Source organism: Rattus norvegicus, chromosome 8, assembly GCF_036323735.1.
Source record: "Rattus norvegicus strain BN/NHsdMcwi chromosome 8, GRCr8, whole genome shotgun sequence".
NCBI lineage: Eukaryota > Metazoa > Chordata > Mammalia > Rodentia > Muridae > Rattus > Rattus norvegicus.
The window spans coordinates 35,809,285-35,832,522 of record NC_086026.1 but is presented as its reverse complement, the minus strand read 5'-3'; the positions used below and the strand labels follow the sequence as shown (position 1 = coordinate 35,832,522).

At 44.0% G+C, this 23,238-nt stretch overlaps 1 protein-coding gene across 5 annotated transcripts in view; it reads left to right on the top strand.

Annotated features, from left to right (window-relative positions):
* Positions 1-23,238, top strand: part of Ntm (neurotrimin) — a 990,153-nt gene that overhangs the window by 792,559 nt on the left and 174,356 nt on the right. For all 5 annotated transcript variants that reach the window (XM_039082005.2, XM_039082007.2, XM_017595865.3 and 2 more), the window contains one exon: positions 15,109-15,341. In XM_039082005.2, coding sequence (XP_038937933.1) covers positions 15,109-15,341 — 233 coding nt within the window. The remainder of the gene's footprint in view (positions 1-15,108; positions 15,342-23,238) is intronic.

Here is a 23,238-nt window from a genome sequence, read left to right as displayed (position 1 = left end):
CGTAACCCTTCCCTCCGCCTCTGGAGTGTGAATGTGGTAGCTGAGGTGACAGCAGATAAAGTATGCGGATATGCAGGAGCCTCCAGATGACAGAGACCTTGTTACAATCTGAGTGATACCCACTGTATTGTCAAGCTCACTGCAAGTTCACTACTTAATCTGTCCTCAAACACGTCAGCCACACAAACACTTTTATTTTATTGTGCATGTATTTTGTATGTGTGGAGGTATGCATATGTGTATAGAGATCAGAGGAAAACGTGCCAGGGTCAATTCTCTCCTTCTACCATGAGGGCCCTGGGATCATAGCGAGGCTCTCGTGCTTGTTGGCAGGTGCTGAGCCATCTCACCAGTCCCCAAACACTATTTTCAAACTCAACCCCAGGATCCTTAAAAGTAGTTGTCCTATATGTCTGCAAACCCCCAGTTTTCAAAATTTTCACCTGTATGCCACTTCTGGAAGATTTTTTTATGACCTAACCCATCAGGATAGAGATTGTTTCTCCAACCCCTATATATTTTCTGCGCATCACTAATAGTGTCCTGTCACAACAAGTACCACATTTCTGCATGTCTGTATTGTGGCCACTCCTCTTCTGTAGGGAGAGAATGTGCCTGTCTCTATCTTTTGCTTCAGTAATGAATCTTTGAGTGCTTAGCACAATGACGTCAGGAACGTAGTAGGAACACAGGGAACACAAAGGCAAACAAGTGGATCATTCAACTTGTTCAAATACACCCCAATTTATCCATGCAACTGTGACTAGAAGGGCTATTCAGTGGCTCAAACAACATGTGGGAATTTCATGAGCCACAAAGAAACCATACACAAATCCAACTGCCAACGTGTTTAACTTCATCCAGTGAGGTTATAGGAGAGCATCTATGTGGGCAATTCTCTGAGGTTTAGAATGAGTGCAACATGGTTTAGAAGAAAAATAATGATCCTTAAAAGTGCCAAGTTCAGTGTTCCCATTGTAGCTGGCAGTGGCTGGCTTTCCTACCATCTCTTCCCTCCAGTCTGCTGCTTCATTATTTCCAATCATGAATTCTGTCCTGCCATTCAGCTTCCCCAGGCTCTTGGGACAGCAATTCACACTGCAACCTAGAACACACCCCATAGTGTGGCACACAAGGGCCATTATAGGCTGCCTTTGATCTTTCTTTCTGGGCATTCTAGCTCTGCGTTTCTCAGCCTGCCTTTGTCAGATCAGATTCCTGACCTTTTATTTTATATCCATATCTATAGGTTTAGGCACCTTTGTCTTCCATAGCATTGTCTCTATGAGCTTAGGCACATTTTTTTTTTGCATCCGGGTTTCTCCCTGTACTACTGAAGACAGGCCATGTTTGCATCTCTTTGCCCACTGCTCTTGGATTCAAGCTCTATGTGGCTACTGTGGGAGACTCTGCCATGCTCCCAGCACCTGGCTATAGGCTAGCCTTTACCTCCCAGTCACTTTTCTGTGCAACCTGAAACCTTCTCATTCGCTTTCTTCCTATGGGTTCTACTAGTCAGGAAGCAGGTATGAGAATTACAGATACCTTGAACTAAGGACCAGATGCATATGGTGTCTGAGACAAACCATCCTAGGAGAGGGAGCAGAAGCAGGGAGGCAAAGCAAGGCAGGGGGCCTAGTGCTAGTTCTGCCTCAGGTAGAGACCCACAAGATGGCTCAGGCACTCTTCCCCGTCGGGCAGCCTGCTGACGGCTGCCTGGAGGATACAAACTCTAGTTCTGTACGAATGTGGGAACAGAAGCCTGTAGCCTAAAGCTGAGCCTCAGAACATAGAAATAGGCATTGTTGGTTAGAAACACAGAGGCTTGGGAAGCCACAGAGAGATCATGAGAGGGAACTGACAGAGCCAGGCTGAATGGATACTACCTCTAAGTCTTGAGCTGGTGAGCACAGCACAGGGGACCAGAGACTAAATACCTGGCCTGGATTCTGGTCTCCTCCCAGCCTTCTGCTCGAATGACTCACATTCCCGAGGGCTCCACACTCATTCCTGTGCCCACCTGAGGCTTGAGTTCTTCCCAAGTGAGTCTTGAGCTCTTTCCTCTGTAGACCTGAGTCACTGAAGTCTAAGGCCTGATTTATTCTAGCTATATTACTTTGGTCAGCGCAGCAGGACACATTTTCCCTCGGGTTAAAACACTTGTGAGATCTTGTGAGCCTTTCCATCTGGCCCAAGGGAGTCACTCTTATATCCCACAGTCTCAGGACATACTACAGATAAAACAAGAAATATCTCAGAGTGTCACTTGTCTCCTGTCTCCCTGCACTCCCAAGATTCTCACTGTGACCTCCTCAATATGGTCAGCTACTGGTGATGGCCAAGAGGAGTGAGGAGGCAGGACTTGTCGGTCCCCCCTACCATTAACAGCAAGTTAGCCTAAGTACATGTGTTTCCCTGAGAGAGATGCAACTGACCCAGGGCCAGTGATGAAGAGAAGCAACAGAAAATGAACAAGAGTGATGCCTGCCCAGGTACGGGAGAACAGGCTGTGCAGAGCGTCATCCATCCCACGGGCAGAGAGACACATCCCACGCCTGTGGAAACTGCATTACATTAATGAACTATCTAGAGAGAGCCAATGAGTGTGCTGCAGTTAGAGAATCCTGTATTTCCTTATCTCTGGGAGTGCTCATTTTTCCATACTCTGGGGAGCCCTACCTCCCTTCCTCCTCACAAACCACAGGGAAAAAAAGAAAGCTCTACAGGACTTAGATGGAAAAGGACAAACGTCCAGCCACTCAGGCAGCATTCACTTGCTGGTTCTGCCTCCCGCTTTGTCTGTTTCCCCGACTCAAATGGCAGAAAGGGGGCTTTCTAACTAGACAACTGCTCTCCAGGGATGCTTGCCTACTTACCAGCTGTCTCTCACTTCCACCCCAGCCCAGGCAGTCACTTAGACACTGTGGCACCACAAGGAGGTGAAATGGTGTGTGGCCAAGGTCACTTAGTAAAAAAACAGACAACTCCGCCCCATTGCCCTCAAACATGGAAACCCCCTGAGCCCCTGAGCAACTCTGGGCTTCTATCTCTTACCTCTCTGTCCTTCCTTCCTGTTGATAATGTTTGCATAGCACACACACCATTTCATTAGGAAGTGATCCTGATTGCTTTCTTCCTTCCCCTTTCTCTCACCAAATAGGGCCTTACCTTTGTACAATTTGTAGGCACGAGGTCATACATCCACACGGTATTGGCAGCACTTAGCCTGAACTGCGGTTTGTCTCCTAAGCTTTTAGCTTCTCCCCATTCAGAGGTGTTCAAGACTTAAATATGCACATGGCTGAAAAGTGATTGACAGATGGGTACCAAAGGCAAGATCCACACCTAGGGCAGGGCTGAAAATGTTCTGCTATCTGTCAGAGATGAGTGACTCCAGTGATAGGTCCAGAAGTAACATACAGGCTGAGTTCACCACAGGCTGATACGTATGTGCAGCTCTTATAGCCATGCCTCGTCCTAACATGGGAAGAATAGCATTTCCAACCCTTTTTCTACAATGTAATGGTTGTAATGTGCTGATGTATCCTGTCTGTCCCACTCACCAGGCTAGCTCTTCGTGCACCCGAATCAATAGTAGAAAGTGTCTACTTAGGATCTTTCGATCTATGGTTTTTCCTCTAGGTGCTAGGCTGGACATGACTTTTGGCACATAAAGAGCCATGAAGAAATCTCATCTCAGGTACAAGCTTCTGTATACAGACCATCTACTAAAGGGAGAACAAGATGAGATAGATAAACATGAAGGCAAGACTACAGATGGATTTATTTCCCAAAACTATTGCTTTCGCCCAGGTCCCTTTTTGATTCCTTGAGCTGCCTGCTATAGAGAGAGAGAAAAAAGAGAGAGAGAGAGAGAGAGACACACACACACACGCTCAATAGTGTGTTTAACTTGCTGACACTCTGAGCCAGCCTTTACAGAATGCTTTGTTTAAAAACTTTGGCTGCGCTCTGTCCTTGGGATGGATTGAAAGTCTCGGGGCAGATTGGGCAAGCTGCCTCCAGTGGTCAGAGATGGCATGGGCAGGAGATGGCATGCTCGAATTACTTTATTTGAGGAGAGTTTTAAGAAGTGATTTTTACAAAGGGGCTTCCATGGCATGGATAGACAACAAAGGACAGACAGTCAGGACCCTGACATTGTTGATGGAAGGAACAGGAGAAGGTCACGGATCCCTCCAGGAAGTGAGGCTGGGTGGAAAGGGTCTCTTCCATGGGCTGTGGATTTTTGAAAGAAGAGTGCCTCTCGCACCTGCTCCTATTCCTCCCCTCTGCCATCTCTAGCCACTGCTTCACATTGGCTTAACACGGCTGGATGCTGGAGGGCAGAGGTACCCCTTGATGTCATAACACCAGTCATTACACTGTGGAGTCCAGGGACACACAGAGACCACTGTGTGTGGGCTTCATTTTCTCACTCCTGTTAGAGCAGTCTGTTGCATACACATTACTCCCAGGCTCTGGAGGACTTATTCTAGCACCTTTGTGCTTCTTCAGATTCATCCCTGCCTAAAGCACTGTTCAACAAGCTTCCTTCCTCACAGCCGTTTGAACACTCACCAATTCTTAAATTGCCTTGATATTCTTACCAGAAGTCATTATGTAGGGGTTGGGGAGTGTCAAGCAATTGACTAGACAAATAAATAATGAATGTTGACTCTCTGTAACCAGGAGTGCTTGGGACCAAATGTGTTTCAGATTTCAGTTTTGTTTAGATTTTGAAAAATTAGCACAGGCACAACAATATGGAACCCAAATTTAAATTCAAAATTCCTTAATGTTTTACATATGCCCTGTAGCCTGAAGGTCACTTTATAACATTTAAACTTTTTTTTTTTACATGAAATAACCTTTCATAGTATGGAATTTTCCAACTGTGGCATCAAGGTGGCACCTAAAAAACTTCAGGTTCTGGATCATTCCAGATTTCTTATTGTCAGATAATAGATGCTCAGTTCGTACGTGCTTTCTACCTTCCCAGGACTGCACATGACAGAAAGAGAGAAAGCACAAGCAAACTGCCTGTAACACACAACAAGGTGAAGCATGTTTGAAGAAAACTCATAGGACAAAAAAATTGCTGAAAATAAAAAAGTAATTGGAATAAGAAATGATCTCTGGAAACATGGACTAGGAAAATGGATAGTAAAATTTGCAAAAGTCAATTCCACATAAAACCTCAGGTCACCAAAACCTACTGTGTGGAGTATTCGGACAACCAAGAGAGAAGCAGACCATAAGGTCCATGCCTGAAACATGTGGATTGGGTGTGTCTGGTAGCCAGTGTTCTTTAGAGAAAAAGATCAAATGGATCCATCTGGATATCATCTGCCCATGCGATAACTGTCTAGAGATTATAGGGTTTGGTTCACAACTCTACTCTAAGTTTCAATACAAGCCAGAGACCTGATAAACTGAAGAGAAAGTTTCCCAGAGCAGGAGTATATGAATATTTTAGCTCAAACATAGAGAAGGGCTTGCCCTTCTTTTATTTTTTATTTTGTTAAGGTCCTCAGTGGTTTCAAGGATACAATTTCAAATTGATGAGGGAGGAGCTGACCTCCTTAGTCCACTGATCCTTGCTCTGGTCTCTTCTGGAAACACCCTCAGAGATAGGCCCCCTCTCTATAAGCACTATCTAAATTAACCATCAAACGGGGTGGAGTGGAGCTCTCAGGTCTCCCTGCATTGATTGAGGTTCCAATGACAGGTTGAGTTCAAGGCAAATTTCCATGAATGTCACAAATATGAATGTTTTTATGCCCTGTCCCTTGGGAATAGTGTTCTTCATGTTTGGGTTATTTTGAATACACTAAAAAATATAGAAAGGAAAGTTTTATGTTGTTGGACTTTGGTATACAAGGATTGCCAACCTAACAGCCTCTCCTTCCTTAGCCTGATTCAAAAGACAAGTAACAGTGTAAAACAAATAATGAAGATTTATTCAATGGGCTACTTTGAGAAGAGGAACAAGACCTTGTAAACCACTTTCCTTTCCAATCTATCTGGAGAATCCTGACAGGAAGGGTCAATTACTTCCTAGCATCTACATGGTAGCCTAAAACTATGTGTAGCTTTAGGACTAAGAGATCCAAAGCCCTCTTCTGACTTCACAGGCCTATTCAGACAAAACATCCATGCATATAAAATAAAGTAATTAACATATGCATAAATAAAGTCTTGATAAGATGTAATCTTGCCCCTCAATGTTGTCTGTCCTCCAGTCTCTCCTGCAACGAGGTCTGACAAGCTGTCAGAAGTATATGAATTCTCACAGCAAATATAGAGGCGAATGCCAGCAGCAAACCACTGAACTGAGAATAGGTCCCCTATTGAAGGAATCAGAGAAAGAACTGGAAGAGCTTGAAGGGGCACGAGACCCCAAAAGTACAACAATGCCAAGCAACCAGAGCTTCCAGGGACTAAGCCACTACCTAAAGACTATACATGGACTGACCCTGGACTCTGACCCCATAGGTAGCAATGAATATCCTAGTAAGAGCACCAGTGGAAGGAGAAGCCCTGGGTCCTGCTAAGACTGAACCCCCAGTGAACTAGATTGTTGGGGGGAGGGCGGCAATGGGGGGAGGGTTGGGAAGGGAACACCCATAAGGAAGGGGAGGGGGGAGGGGGATGTTTGCCCGGAAACCGGGAAAGGGAATAACACTCGAAATGTATATAAGAAATACTCAAGTTAATAAAAAAAAAATATTTTAGACAAAAAAAAAAAAGAAGTATATGAATTCTCTTTCTGCAAAATAAGCTCACCTTTAACTGCATAGGAGCCCAGCATTTTCCTTCTCCCAATATGATACTCCTGGGAAATTCCAATTCCTTGGGATTTATCTTTTCAATAGTTTGATAGCCAAAGAGAGTTGCTGGAGGCTCTTTATCCTCATTCCTGCCAAAACCCGCACACTTTGTTATAATAGAGACATCCTCACACTGTCCCATCATCTTATTCTGTGGAGATCTTCATTACCTTTACATTTACATACATGTGTACACACATGCACACACACACACAAACACTATATGAATAAAGAATGTTGGGGGAGTCGTGACTTCAAATATCATGTGGCCTGCTGAGCTTCCCTGCTTCCTTCAGGATTGGTATTAATACTGAGTTTCTGTTACCAGTACAAATCAAAATGCTATGCTGTTCATTTTAGAGAAGTAGTAGTCCATGGAACACCATTGACTTTGCTTAAACCGGTGCTGGCTTCTTTGACTTAGATAGAAAGGAGAGGCAGGTAGATGGGCTTGTGGAGAATATTTCTGGAAGTTCACAAAGGAAAGCATTCCTGCTTTGTCCCCAAGGCATCAGTGAGTGGAAGGAGCCGGTGTCCTTTGACTTGGTTCCCTCTGATGTGAGGAGGTATGGAGGGATGCCTATACAGTTGTGTTTGCCAATATGGTTGTTGAGACGTGCAGTGTTTTTCTATAACCCAGACCTTTCCCGCACAGCGTCTTCATGTTTTTTTCCCTCTTGAAATTTGTCAAAGATGAAGGGCGGCATTCAAATATTTGGTTTGTACTTTGGATTTGACATAAAAGGAAAGTGAGGCTTAGACCTTGCCTTTCAAGACTTTACAATCATGTGAAGAAAGTAAGAAACATACAAAGCTCAGATAAGGAAGACATTTGTAAACAGAGAAGTCCTGCTGTGAGGTCCACCCACGTATGGTCTCTTCACCTTCTTCCTGACTCAATAGAGGAGAAAAGTTATTGTCACTGCAGATGACTTAAATGACTCAGTGAAGTGGGCTAACTCTGAGACATCCCGGGCAGAGATGAGCCACCCAGACCAGCAGCCAGGCTGCAGCCATGAGGCCTCCCACTCTCAGACCCTCCCCTGAGCACAGCTGTTTCCCAGCGGTTTGGAGCCAGAGGCACAGCATGAGTTGTGTCCAGCTGGTTCGGTTTTTTGTTGTGTCCTCCATTGCCTTTTCTTCTCCATCCCAAGCATGTCCTCTGCTTCTGCTGAGGCATGGCCAGCATGGTCATTATTGTCACATGTAGGGAAGATGTCGTACTGTGTGACTGTTTTGTTATTCAAAGTCAAGCCAGTACCAGTTGGGAGAAGGAAGGCCAGCTTGAACTGAGCCTAACACCAGAGTTTCTGTCTGTACGGTGCAATTCAGTTCTATAAATAAGAATGTGCATTCAGATTCTAAGAGTTATTCAGCAGGTTCAAAATGTGCCACTCATAACTGGAGGTGTCTCTTGCTATAAAGAGCTAAGGTGTCCATATGCTCTGAATTTCCATTGTATCAGAGATGATAGAATTATCTTGGCCCCTTCGTTGCCAGGATTTCCCAGGAAACCACTTCCTTCAAGAAGCCTGTATGGACAGCTTACACAGAGGTCCATGCCCTGGGGCTCAGTGAAGGTCTCTTGAGCCACCCACAATGCATACTTGCGGCGAAGGTGGAGGCAGACAGAGCTTGTGCCCAAATGCTAGGGGAACCACATTTGGAGGCAACTGAAGCATTTCCGTATGATAAGAGACAGTTGTGACCAGGTGCTGTGAAGGACAGAAGCACTTATTTTGCTGTGGTCTCAAGCGTGCCGCCTTTCAACAGCAGTTAAAGGACCATTTGATAGGAGGAGCTGGCGGATTGCACACTATCTGGACCCATTATTGCCCTGAGATCCTCAGGCAGGTGCTATCAAGAGAGACCAGACTTGGCTTTTTCTCCTCAATAATCCTTCTCTTTATTTCGACACTCTGCCTGTCTTTAGGAGGCTCCAAACAGACCGTTTTAACCTATTTTTCTTCCAGTTCTCCAGTTATCCTCTTTCTTTTCTTTTAGCCCGATTCCCCAAGTCGTGCGAGGCCGAGAGAGTTCACATGGATGCAGTCTTATTTCTGAGTCGTGTGTCCAGGGCTTGCTTAAGCACTTTGTGCTCTTTCTTGCTGTCAAGACACAATTACACAATAAAGCCACCAGCAGTTGCTCTTTGTTGAAAGTAGGGGGTTGGAGGGGGGACTGTACTTTAAATCTCTGTGGCATTAGATGTAGCTGCAGGCACCTCCAGGTTTGGAAGCATTCTCTATCTCACCCTGTATGAGTTCATTCTTCTGGTGCTGGGTCCTTTTCTGGCCAACTGCATGGGACACTTTCAATCACTGTAGTGCCCTGACAATTCATATGTATAGGACATTCTCAAAAGACTGACCCTTAGATAGGTTTGTCTATTCACTACAAGAAGAAATATCCAAAAGGCAGACAAGATACAGACACATTTGGATTTAAAGGGGAGGGGGGTACTAGCAACCAGATTATGGGATGTCAGTGAGGGCCTTATGCAGAAGGGAAGCTGATGTGGTGATGGTGCAAACCTGTACGCTGAAACACTAAGGCCTGGAATATGTCTGGAGTGCTTAAGCACTAAAGCTGGCTGTGGAAGTCTGTACGAGATGAATGAGAGGAATAGTGAGCTATAGAGCTCCATCCAGAAACCTTGGGTGCACAAAGTGGTTTTTCTGTTCCACTGGGCAATTGGGCAGTGTGTTAAATACACCATTATGACAAAATATCCTTGAAAATAACTCAAGGAAAACAAAGAACGCATTTTGGCTCAGTGTCCAAGTTTCAGGCCATGGTTGTTGTATGGGTTGTTTCTAGATTGTGGGGACGTAGACCATCACAATAGAAGGGTATGGAAAACAGAGTTGCTCAACCTCATGGTGGTCAAAAACCCAACAGGGGCAGAGAGACCCCTTGATTCAATTATCTCTTGGGACTAGTTCTACCAACTGGGACCCAAGGCTTCGACATACACGTCTTTGGGCAGTCATACCCCAATTAAAACCGGAGAGAGGATATGGAAGCAGAAGGTAGGTATATCTCTAGATATGGGGACCATGAAGACATGGGAGGATGTGTGGCTTTGACCTTTCCTCTGATCTTGGCCACCAAAACTCTCCCTAGCCAGGGACTTTGGGACTCTTAAGAATTCAAATACTGAAATTCATGTTAGAATTTTAGAGAAGTGTATTCATAGGTTGGAGCTTAAGAGGGGGAGAGAAAAATGGGAAGGGAAGAGAGAATGTGTGTGAGTGATTGCAGAGTTTTTATAGAAGGAGGGTGTGTTACAAGAAATATGGCATAGTCTGGCTATCTGAAGGCTTCCTGAAGGGATCATGGCAGAAATTGGAACTGATGTAATGTATGGGGAGGGACATGAGCTTGTCAATCTAATGTTCCAATCAGCTGTCCTGGTGCTTCCTTTCTATGTCTGTCTTGTAGTCAGATATTGTCTTTAGAAGGATGTGCTGTGCAAGATGGGTAACAAAGAAACAGAACCTTGGCATTGCACCTCCAGCAAGGGCATCGTCTGAGCTCTCGCTTTGGGGGCTCACCCTACCTGACCAGTTTCTGTGTCTTGTTCTCATAAGTGAGATATTCCTGATGTGCTGGACACCCTTGTCACCCTTTCCATCTACTCTCCCTGTTCTTACTGTGTACTGCTGACCTCTGACTGTTTCCTGCTATCTGAAAAGAGTCCATCTCCAGCCTCCCCTGCTTGAAGTTGTCAGGCGAAGATAAGTTTTAAACCTTATTCCCTCCTAGTTAATCATATCTTTAATGTCTCCCTAAGGAGAGTGAAAGATCATGGTGTGTTTTAAGAATAATTATGTAGAACTCTTTGGAGGCATGTCTGCCAAGAATGGACTGTTAGCTAAACTTCCCACCCTAACAGCTACCTCTCCCCACCAACCGAGCACTCACACTGGCTGAGGAGCGATTATTTATTTCATTTTTTTAAGCCTGGAAGAAATGTCTCCTCTGCGTTGTTATGGAGGCTGGATAAATGAGACAGATAGATGGGGGCAGGTATGAGCAGGTGACAGGAGTTGGCTGCCGAGTTACCTTTGTGATCCATATCTGCAGACGCCTGTGTTAATTCCGTGGAGACTCAGCAAGACTGATACACAGCCGTGACAGTTTGGACATCTCAACATGACCTTGGATGTGCCCAAAACCACAGCTGAAACTACGCCAACTTTTCAGCCTAGTATATTACAGGGGCTACATAACTGTGCTGGAAATTGGCTGCATTTAGAGTGTTAGCTTGTTTGCTAAGGAACCTCTCTGGCCCTGTAAGGCAGTGCAGTGTGATGAGAAAGATTCTCCTTCAGTCCATTTTCAATAATTAGACACCCACATGGCAGACCAGGACGTCCCTCTGGTACTCCTCATAAGGCTGAGGGAAACTTGAATAGTGGGTTTCAACAACTGTGCCCATGGTTCAGCCTCTGCTAGTCAGCATTTCCTGCCTTATGGATGTTTAACTGGTGTCTGGCTTAATTTCGGCTGCTGGGAGAGAAACCTACTAAGAATCTGTTTCTAGCTTTCCCAGAATACATCACTTCCAAGAAAGTTTTCTGCTGCAAAGTAATGAAACACCAGAGTCATTTCCTAGTGTCCACCTACTCTGTTGTTCTCATTTAACCAGAAGCCACATCTCTGAATTAGTGTTTCTCCCAATATGGTCTCTAAACTATCACCCTCCACCATCGGCACCCCTGATGATGATGTTACAACAAAATGTCGTATCTCAGTCCTTAGCCTGGTCCACCCAGCTACCTCTGTTATATGTTATCAGCAGGTTGTTCAGATGCAAATTGAATCTGAGAACCACTGACATGTGTGTGTGGTTGAGATCTTGGAGGAACATGGAAGGCCAACAAAGATGAAAAGTAAAACAAATGTTAATATCACTGTGATCTTCTTATGTGGATGTTTCTTAGGCACAGGGAATTTGATCTGTCAGTTGGCAACAACAAGTGATTGTGGCCAAGTTTTTGACATATACACGGAGTGGGCTTTCAAAATACTTAACAAGTAGGGATATGTGTTCAGCAAACCTTGGTCATGGGTGCAAGTTTCCTGTAACCTGCTCAAACCCAAGCACAGTTCAGAACAGTATCATCTCTTGGAGTTATGACTATTAAAGTTGTTTCTAGGAGAGCAAGCTATAGAGTGAGGTGTCCTTTAGGGGGTTTCTCTGGGATGATTTTAGAGGCAGGTTGCATTCAGCATAGCCCATGAAGGATATCACTGTTGTGCGAGATTTGCAAAGAAGGGAGCACTGTTAGGAGTGTCCTTTGTCAAGGGTCTCTCAGTCTGTCTTAGACATTCTCAGTATATTCTAGATGTTTTCTTTAAAGCAGAAAATAAGGTTTGGAATACAGTCTAGACTAGGCCAAGTATCATGTGCAGTCAAGTTACCTAGAGATCTTATTAAAATACCCTTTCTGATTCACCGCCTCTGATGTTGGACTTTGGATTTTGCACTTCTAACAAGCTCCCGGGTGACGGTGATGCTGTTTGCAACATAGAAGCTGCATACTTGCCAGTCATATGTTAGCAGTGAGGTGTAGTCTCACTGCTTCCCAAGTGCTAATGCGCACACAATTCACCTCTAGATAAATGCTCCTCCAAGAATGGGCCAGGGTTCTGGGTGAATGCCTTCACTCAGGAGCCCAGTCAGAAAGCAGAACCTTAAATCAGGCATAGGGACACAGGTCTGTAGTTCTTCCACTCTGGAGGCCAGTACAGAAAGACAGAGAGTTTCAGATTACTAGCCTATACTACATAGAGAGGAGAGAGAGAGAGAGAGAGAGAGAGAGAGAGAGAGAGAGAGAGAGACAGACAGAGAGAGAGAGAGACAGAGAGACAGACAGATAGAGAGACAGAGAGAGAGACAGACAAGGAGATAGACCGAGAGACAGAGAGACAGAGAGAGAGACAGACAGACAGAGAGAGACAAAGAGATAGAGACTGACAGATGGAATATCTGATCTGTATCAGATCAGAACTTACAACTTCTCCTCAGTTTACAAGTAAAGACTGAGGGGAGCAGTAGAGCTGGCTTCGTGACTGCTGAGATCCAAGCCTACATTTGGTTTGCCCCTCTCCTCTCACCATCTGGAACTTCTCTCTGAGAGAGGCCTCTGTCTTTTTATTTGGCCTCAGACTCCATCAATTATATAGGTAGTCTTGGATTCACTGTTCTGTACAGCAACTTTCAACGTCTAGTTTGCATGTGTCTCAACTGATCTCTTGTTACATAACTTGATATTTCTGGATAATTAAAGGTTGCATCTGTAGCATAAGGAGTGATGGAGCTTACGGACATCCCATGTGATTCTGATGAATCCTGTGCATCACTTATGAAACAGTACCCTGGCATCTCCCTATTTGGGTCTTCCTTCATTTTCACGCCCTGTGTCAACATTACACTCTGCCGCATTGCCAGAAAAATCTCCTTAGCACTGGAAACCTGTTGGACCCTGAAGCAAATATGCTTCTGGTTGGACAGATTTTCCCATCGGGTCACTCAGCAAAATGTCTACCTGTGCCTAAGTGGCCTCTTGACATTTACACAAGCAAAATAAGGAGGATATGCAATGAGAACCATGGGTAGACAGGGCTCACTGGTGAATCTTGGCTCACTCACTCTATCTATCTATCTATCTATCTATCTATCTATCTATCTATCTATCTATCTATCTATCTCCCTCCCTCTCTATTGGGTTGGTCTTTTGTTGCTCTGACAAAATACTTGTGAAACAACTTGTGGAAGGAACGGTTTATTTTGACTCACTGTATCATGGGTGTGAGTCTTTCATATTTGGTGAGGTGGAAGGTTGCGGCAAAGTGGTTTGCATAATGGCAGCAGGAATCAGAAGAAAAAGGATGCCTGTGGCCACATGGCAGGGTAAACCCAAAATACTTTGGGGAATTTTCACCCTTCCTCTAATCCTCTCAAAGATAAAACCACATGTATTCTTTACTAGTCTCCCAGAATTTCTGAAATCCATGAAGTTGGGAATTAGCATAAATCAGGATGCCCTCCAATTGAAAAGGTCACTGTGAACATTCTGCAGCTCATACAGTGCTAGCACAAGAGTTTAGTGGGGAGACTGCCTCTAATACTTTCATTTCCTTGCATAAGGCCCAGACATTTTGGCACTCTGAAGTCCTAATTTTTCGAAATAGACAATAGATATGAACATCTTCTTCAAAGATTTGTTGTAGGAACCAAATGAAACTGTATGTATGTAAGAGTGCTCTAAGCACTGCAGAGGAATACAGGTGTTTGAGACATCCTTATTCAGACCATGTAGCACAGATATTCCCAGCATCATGGTCAAGAGCAGGGCACTGTGCTTGTGAGTTTAGCCTCAGACCACAGGACATACTTGGTATAACAAGAGAGGGAAATGAAGACAGACAGCGAGATAGGATGAAGGCTTGGCAAGAGTTACTGGGAGCTTTCAAAGTACAGAAAAGAAAAGGAAGCTTCCACAATTTGAGGACTCCAGATGCAAAAATAAAAAGAAGGGGAATCTATTTTTATATGTGCAAACAGTTTTTGAGATTTTAGAAAATGTCTTTAGTCTAGCAATAATTGAACATTTCTGCCCTGGGTATAATGAAGATAAATAGCAAGAGTGGTGGTCCGTATTTAGTTTTGACTTTAGAAGCCTTCTGTTGGAATTTGCTATATTGAGATAAGTGGAAGGATGGTTTGTAGTTAGAGCTCAGTATCTGAGCCAGCACATATTAACTGTGAATTGGAAAAGCGTTTAGCATCTTTGTGCCTGAATTCTTTTTCCAATGAAATACATCCCACTGGGCTCTTGCAAGTATTGAACAGCTTAGTACACCCCCAGCACCCAGACAGATAATGGAGTTTATCATTCTCCACATCATAGGGATCCTAGAGCTGAGCTATGAGGACCAGGAATGTCCTAAGGTTGTAGACATCCTGAGGATGCAAGATGCCTTAGGTTTGCACCTAGAGGTTATTCGAAATGAGAATTTCCTCCTGTGGTTTTAGACGCACTAACTTTTCAGAACCTGGAACATTCAGATAGTGAATGTTCTAAAGCCATAATCCTACAAGTTCTGTACTGGTGAATTCTAGCAAAGCAAATACAGCAAATGGCATGTCTGTCCTATGGGAGTGAGGGGAAACATAAGGCATGATGAAGTATGCTAGCCCGGCACTAACAACTTTTGCTTTCTTACTGGGCCTTTTACTTATCTATCTGGTCTTATCTTGCAGGTGCACAATTGACAACCGAGTCACCCGGGTGGCCTGGCTAAACCGCAGTACCATCCTCTATGCTGGAAATGACAAGTGGTGCCTAGATCCTCGTGTGGTTCTCCTGAGTAACACCCAGACCCAGTACAGCATTGAGATCCAGAATGTGGATGTGTATGATGAGGGCCCTTATACCTGCTCGGTGCAGACAGACAACCACCCTAAGACCTCCAGGGTCCACCTCATTGTACAAGGTGGGTGGGGCTTGGCTGGGAGGCCTGAGTGGGTGGCTGGGAATATCAATTTTCACTGATTTTACCATGATCTTAATCCTAGCTTGGTTGGCTTTTGTCCCCAGCAAGCCCTTTCTGATGGTGATCTGGAAGCTACACGTGGAACTTTTCATCAATTTGTTGTTTGAGTTCAACTAGTTTTTCTTCTATTCCAATAATATTTTTTGTATAAAATTATTGTCTAATTATTGCTTTCCTTGGCTTTTCCTCCTCTTGGCGTTTTTTTTTTTAACGTTGCATCCAATTACAAATTTGCTTTATTTTAAGACAAGAACTTTAATTCTTCGGTTTGCTGTAGATATACCATGCCGTAGAGCAGTCTTCAATGACGACAAAGCCAAGAAACAATACCCAGGATCTTTTCTCAACCACCTTCCTTCCATTCCAGTAGAGAGTGCTTGCTTCTTTCCCAATCTAATCCTTCTTCCCCATGCCTCTGTAAGACAGAGTTCAGAGTCTCTCCTTGACTGTTCCTACATTCTCTTCCTGTCTGTGATTTGTGGCTTAAGGTTTGCCTGGGGTCCTCCTGTTGTTTCTGTAAGTTTCCTGGTGTCTTTCCAGGTTCTATCCTCCATGCTTCTCATGTCACGGGTCTGGTGTTCAGCCCTTTTCAGAAGCAGGATGGTCCTGAGGCACCAGAGGACATTTAATAAGTAGATTGATTTTTAGTTATTGAACAACAACTTTGAGATACATCTTCTGCTTTCTGATGGAGAGAGAGGCGTAAATCAAATATTTCTGCACCCCTGGGGCCTTTTCTTATGAGATACGGTGAATGTGAGGAGTGGGGTGAGGGTTACATTTTACACATAGGTAAACTAAAGCACTTAGAAGGCCTCACCTGTGAAGGACTATTTACCTGTTTGTCACTGTGCTATTGAATATCCATTTTAATTTTTTTCAAATACAATGGTTATTTTTAAACATTTAGTCATGTTTTACAGTAGATTAAATACTTGCTTTGTTCTCTGAGCAATGAAGATACCGTGAAGTAAAATTTTATGTCTTCTTCTTCTTCTTCTTCTTCTTCTTCTTCTTCTTCTTCTTCTTCTTCTTCTTCTTCTTCTTCTTCTTCTTCCTCCTCCTCCTCCTCCTCCTCCTCCTCCTCCTCCTCCTCCTCCTCCTCTTCTTTTTCCCCTCTTTCTCCTCCTCCTCTTCTTATCTCCTCCTCCCCTTCTTCTTTTTTCCCTCTTCCTCCTCCTCCTCCTCCTCCTCCTCCTCCTCCTCTTCCTCCTCCTCCTCCTCTTCCTCCTCCTCTTTTAGTCTGATCCCTGGCTCTCTTCATCCAGCAAGATGGCAGGTGTCAGGCAGAGCCATGAAATCCCTCTTACAGCAGCCTGCCTTCCTGGAAGTAGTCTTGAGGATGAAATCCTAGAGTGATTAGTGAAAGACAAAAAGGAGGGGGAGGTTGAGGACAAATTAGAAAAGTGAAGGAGAGCCACCATGAGCAGATGAGAAAAGCAACTGAGATCATGAATCAGAGCTAGGAAAAGAAGAATGAGGTAAGCATCTATGAGATGAGAATGAATGGACCCTTGAACTCAGACGGAGGGGACAGTAGCAGCATACTGGAATCGATCAGGCTGTAGCTGAGTATGGTCACATCAGGGTTTTATAACTTTTGTTCACTGTTTTTTTTCTCTTCCCCCAAAGGAAAGTATGATGTTTTCTTTCTTTTATTGATTCTATAAATGAGTATTTTTTGCAAACAGCTTTGTGCAAATAGAGTTTTAAAATAGAATTGCATAGCCAGTATTTGAGTGTATTATAAATAGCAGACTAGGTACTGCTATGTGAGATTTTTGTTTGTGTGTATACAGTTTCAAAGTATAGTAGATTTTCTTTGTAGATAGACATATAGACAAAATAAAAGTTACAGGTCTCCATTTTGTGGGGGAAGTTTGGTGAATGCTTCAGGGAAGCCATCTCCTTCTCTTCCTCCTCCTCTTCCTCTCCTCCTCCTCCTCCCTCCCCGTCCTCCTCCCTTCCCCCCTCCTTCTCCCTCTACCCCTCCTCTTCCTCCTCCCCCCTCCTCCTCCTCCTCCTCCCCCCTCCTCCTCCTCTTCCTCCTCCCCCCTCCTCCTCCTCCTGTTTTAGTCTGATCCTTGTTTCTCTTCATCCAGCAAGATGGCACATATACCTCTGAAATCCTTTCTTGGGCAGAATGTCTTGCAACGACCAAGAAAGACTAGGGGATTTGAGCACAGGTTTGCAGTAGGAAACAGCACCATTAAGGAATGATAAAGAGGAAAGAATGGAAAACATAAACACCTCTTAGAAAACAGGAAAACAGGTTTTTTGTCACATTTTTAAAATACACATCTCCTTGGACACATTCATGCATACCTGTGCTAAACAGTAGACTGCCTTTTACACATTGGGCATTTAATAAATGCTTAATGAAGCAAATGTCTGAAATTATAGCACAAAAGACCTTATGTGGGCTCTGAGAGAGAAGGCTGAATGGTTGGGAGGTGGGGGCAACATGAGGGAGGAGGGGCCACAGTCTACATCTGTCTTCACTCACATCCAGGCTGATGGAAACTGTCTAATCCATAGCCAGGTGTTTACATCTGTGACTTGGCTTGGTGCCCTCTTCCCATGACACACCATCTTGAGTATTGGAATCTCATCTTGGGCTAATTTTCGAATGCTGATGGGTGTATTGATCTGGAAACAAGCTGGGTTAAAAAAGGCATTGGTCTTGTACACAGACTCAGCCCAAGCTAATCCGCTGTCAATATGCCTGGGCTGAGTATTATTGACACATTAATGAATAGAGGACCAAAGTTTTTCCAGAGTCAACCTGTCCTGTTCTTCAAAGCAATCAGCCAAACTAAATAGAGTCAGACTCTGTATTGGAAAGAGGATATACTACCATGCAGGATTAAAAAAGAAATATATTTATCTTGGGATCATTTATTATACTGAACAGAGACCCTAATTCCCTTAGCAGAAACTGGCGGTCTGAATCTAAGTTGCTTTTCAACCAAACACTGTTGAGATGTAAGTCAGGCATATCAATTTCTCCAAATAGTATTGTGATCATTTAAAAAGAGAAATACAAACATCAGTAACAATGAAGAACAGACCTAGCATTATGCCCAGGTTTATTTGTATCTGTATAGCCCGTACCACGTATGTGTGTACACACAGGGAGATGCAGAGGAAATGACACCACGTCTACAATATGCATAAAGTCCAAGATCATTTGTAGCATCATGACTGTCAAAGATCCTACCCATCCCGTTAGTTCTTTATGCTAAATCTTTAAAACTATAATTCAAAATGATCGGCTTTTACAATAGTCACGACACCATAACCACATCTGCCCAAGAAACAGACAAACACATTCATCCCTTTCTGCAACAGTCACTGAGAAACATCTCTAGCAGTCTGTGCTCTGGCTGGGGACTGAGTACATAAGGATGGAGACAAAGCTGGCCTTGAAGACCCAGTTCACTTTTGTGTGCAGAGATGGAATGGTATATTACTTTTCCAAATCATTCCCAAGAACGAACAGATGCTGTTGCCTGAATATCTCGTTTATAAGTTTGGATGTAGTTTTAGCTTTGCTTATTTTGCCTTATAAATTCTTGATGTCACAAATGCTCCTAAACCCTTTTCATCTCCTCCTAATGATAGGAAAGCATGGCTTCTAGAATAGGGGTGGTCAGATACCTCAAATGTGGGCTGGGTTCTGTTAAGGTTGGCTTGGAGTCTATAGTTCTTCCCTACAGCAGACAACAGGCAGAAGGGAACTGACCGAGACATCATGAGTCCCAGTGAGAGGAACGGTGCATGGCAAGACTCACTAACTTAGCAGTGGGAATCCAAGAAATACCTGGATGCACTGAACTCCAAGGGTCAGGATAGCCAGCCTGGGGAAGATGGTGGTGGAAGGAGCAGCTGGAGAAGGAGAAGGATCCAGTCTGGAAGCAGAACCCAGACAATTAAACAGGCCAAGACTCCTTAGCAAGGTTGGCAAAGGCTACCTCTGAGGAAGAGGGGTACATCAGAATTGTATTGAAGGTAGGTAGCAGAGAATGTATCAGGAAGGCTATGCACCAATCAGAGATTGAGTTACCTAACTACTCATTATAATCTCAATGTAAAATATCAGAAATAAAAAAAACCCTACATCTTCAGTCATAGGAGCTGTGCTTCCTCCCACAGTAGATGATGCACACATTGAGCACAGGTTGAACTGTGGCACAGCACAGACAGTGTTGCTGGGCAGTGCTACCAGTGGGCACTGGTATGGTGAGGGTGAGTTTTCCTGCCATGAAGGAGTGATGTGGAAACATGTTGAGGTAAGATTAAAAAGGAACAGTTTTTAATCCATTCCCGGGAGCCGGATCTGCTTTCTCCAGGTGCTATTCTATCACTTGGTCCACAAACCACCCTCTCCTGCCTATCTCCCTTTTAGCCACCCTCTCTGTAACATCTCTGAGGCGACAGAACCAGATCCAAATACTCCAGCAGCCTCTCAGCCATTTCTTTCACACACTGTCCTCTTTAGCCCAGTAAATCAAAGTTCCAGAAACTTGTAATTTAGCAATTAGATTTACATGTTAAATTCTCAATTCACAATACATCCATATGATAAATTCACTGCCAAATTAATAAAGATTTAAACCGCCCACCTATACAAGACAAAATCGACCCAGTCCACCCAGATCTGGATCATCCTGCTCTGCTGTCCCCATCTTGATTTTCTTTGCTCCTCCTCCTCCCTCCTTCCTAGACTTTTCCCCACCTACCCTTCCTTGTCATCCAATGATAGGCTATGCCTTATCCTGGGCCCGCCTTGCTGTATAATGACATCACCCTATAGAAAGGAAAATAGATTTTGGAGAGAAGATGGAAATAAGAAAACAAGATTTGCTGAATGAAAGACTGGAGTTCTTTTTGTAGTTAGGGCAGAGAAGAAAGCCTAGTGACCAAAGGTGACTGTGAGGAAGGTGGTGTTGAGAAGGTAGAGACTAAGAAGTGCCACTTAAGGAGTTGTGTAACCAGTTAGGCAATCAGAATATAATCTTTTGGATTGGAGGTGGAGCTCATCACTGAAGGACACTGCTCTTGTAGAAGACACAGCTTTGGTTCCAAACACTCATAGTAGATGGCCATAATCACCTATAACACCAGTTCCAGAGGGTCTAACTCCCTGTCTGGCTTCTGCAGGCTCCTGTACTCACAGGCACATGTAAACACACACACACACACACACACACACACACACACACACACACTTAAAAATACACTAAATCTTGTGAAAACCACATCCATTTTTTTGACCTTCAGATTTCATCTTCGTGGGTGTGATTAGTAAGTGTCTGCCTCTGGAATCTAGCTGCATATTTCAGCTTTCAATTTTGCTGCCAAACGAGCTTTGTGTGTCCCTCAAATGTGCATCCCCTTACTGCTATTGGTCCCAATAATAGAAAAAGTGAGACCTTGGAGAACAGAATAAAATACTTGCGGCCAGTGAATCCTTTGCCAAGTTACAGGCAGTTAGAGAAGACATCTGAAGTTCCCTTTGTCTGCAAACCCTGTGAGTGTTTGCATTGCAAAGGCTTATGGCAGTGACTGCAGAATATTCCAGGCCTTCCTCACTCAAGCATGGAGAAGGACTTCTCAGCCTTGACCAAGTATCTGTGGGACTTTAATCTCACTTAGTCAAACATTTGCATGATAGAGAACAGCAGAAGGCAGAATTTATAGAAACAAAGATATTCCTTTTATAAGAAGAAAGGAGACTTTGGCGTCTTTATCAGTTTCCCTGGCCCTATCTAGGTCCCTCTATTGTCATTTGTATATCTAATCGCCCCCCCCCTTTGTTTGGTGCAAATGAGTTTTCCTCTTTCTCTCTAGGCAGAGTTAATCTGAAAATCCCTGCTATTGTCTCATAGTTAATTACCTGCCTTTGGAGTCAGGCAGCTCTGAAGCTCCAGGGTTGGAGGGAACTGCTAATGTCTACTGTACAGGAGCGGATGGATGGAGTAGAGCCAGGACAGAGGACTCAGGCCCTGTGTTCCTGGGAGTCCAGGGGGAGGAGACTCGGGCTGGGAGACCTTCAACCAGCTGGTGACATACACAATTCAACTGTGGCCATGCTAACTCTTCATTTACCTTTTATTGTCTCCCGGTTCCTGATCCTCTCCTCTTACCAGCCCTGTCGTATTTATTTATATTTCTTTTGCTTTCTAATTGTGAATAATTAATTGACCTTGTCAAGCCAAACTCATTACTGTGATTAAGAGAACAGGAACAATAACTTTGAATTTCCTGATACCCGTGCACCGAAGACTTCTAAGGTGAACTTCAATAAAAGGCAACTTGAGGCACAGAATATCAAAGAGAACGATGTGATCTGATCCTCACTTTGAAAGTGAAGATTTCTGTCTCTCCCCACACACCAGGAGGTGCCATCTTCTCACACTCCCAGGCTTCTGAAGAGCTGAGAAGACCGTATAACCAGTTTCCATTCTACCTCCTTCTAGCTGGGTTCGTAGTGGAGGTCAACAACACTATCCAGTTCCCAGTAGATTGGAGTCACCTCACGCAGAAGAATTTTATATTCTTGTCTAGGTTTCAGTAGCCCCAAGTGACAGACAGTGGAAAATGCTGGGACGCTCTCCTCTTCTGCGTCCTTCAAGAAATATACAAAAAATGTACATTTTGTTAGATCACAAGGTTCTACATTTAAATTTGGTAGAACTTTGAAAAGCTACAAGAATTAAATTCTACTATGAAATGTAAGTGTTCCTCAAAGGGCTTTGGAAAATGGTGAGGAAGTGGGCCATTCTCTCTTCAATTAATCTGCAAAACATAGGCAGCATGTCATGAAGCGTCTCACCCTTCTAGCAGAGGTTTTCATTGTCTGGAAAGCCTTTCAGACACTTGTGGGGCACCACTTGAGAGAAGAACTAGGCCCATGCTCCCATTTCAGTAAACTCACCATAAGCATGTCTCTTCCATAAGCCACACTGGGTGACCTAAAGTGGCCTCAGCAAAAATACTACGTTTAAAGCCACACTGACTTCATTAAAGTCATTTCTATGCCTTCTGATAAGGCTGTGATGTGGTGGTGGTGGGGTCTTGTGTTTCTTAGGCAGTTTGGAAAACTTGGTCACAGTAGTAGACAGAGCTCTTCTGAAATTTTTTTACTCCACACCCAGCTATGAGGGAACATGGAATCAGGTAACTCTGACAGCTTCCCAGAACTTCTGGGAGTCAGCAGCAGTTAGGGCTCCCTGGGGATATTCTACAAGCAGCCAAGAACATCATTTCCCTAAGGTGCCTTTCCTTGGGGACCCTGAAATGCCTCTGAGCTAGCTCAGCTTCACCATGGGTGGAGAAATTGGCAATGTTTTCCTCTGTGTCTTTATTTCTTCTGCAGCTTCCAAGTAAAAATGTCGTTATTTGATTTGGGACAAAGAATGAATACCAGATCCTAAATATCAGCATTGTCAAAATATGCTTTCTGTGGCATCTCATTCCCTTATCAGAGGTATTGGTTTATTAAAAATGTGCAGCTGAGATTCTTTTTTTTAAAGCCCTTTCCTGCTTAAGCCTTTCAGATACTCTATTATTATTATCATTATCTTTAATCTTTTTTTTTACAGACCAGTCGTTATCCCCCTCCTGTTCTGCCCTCCAACTGTTCCTCATCCCATTTCTCCTCCCCCATATCCAAGAGGATTGTCCCCACACCCCCACACATGTGCACACCCTGCCAAACCTCCCCATTCCTCAAGGCATCAAGTTTTTCAATGGGTATGTGTGTCTCTCCTTGAAGCCAGACCAGGCAGTCCTCTGCTGTGTAAGTGTCAAGGGGGCTCGGACCAGCAAGTCT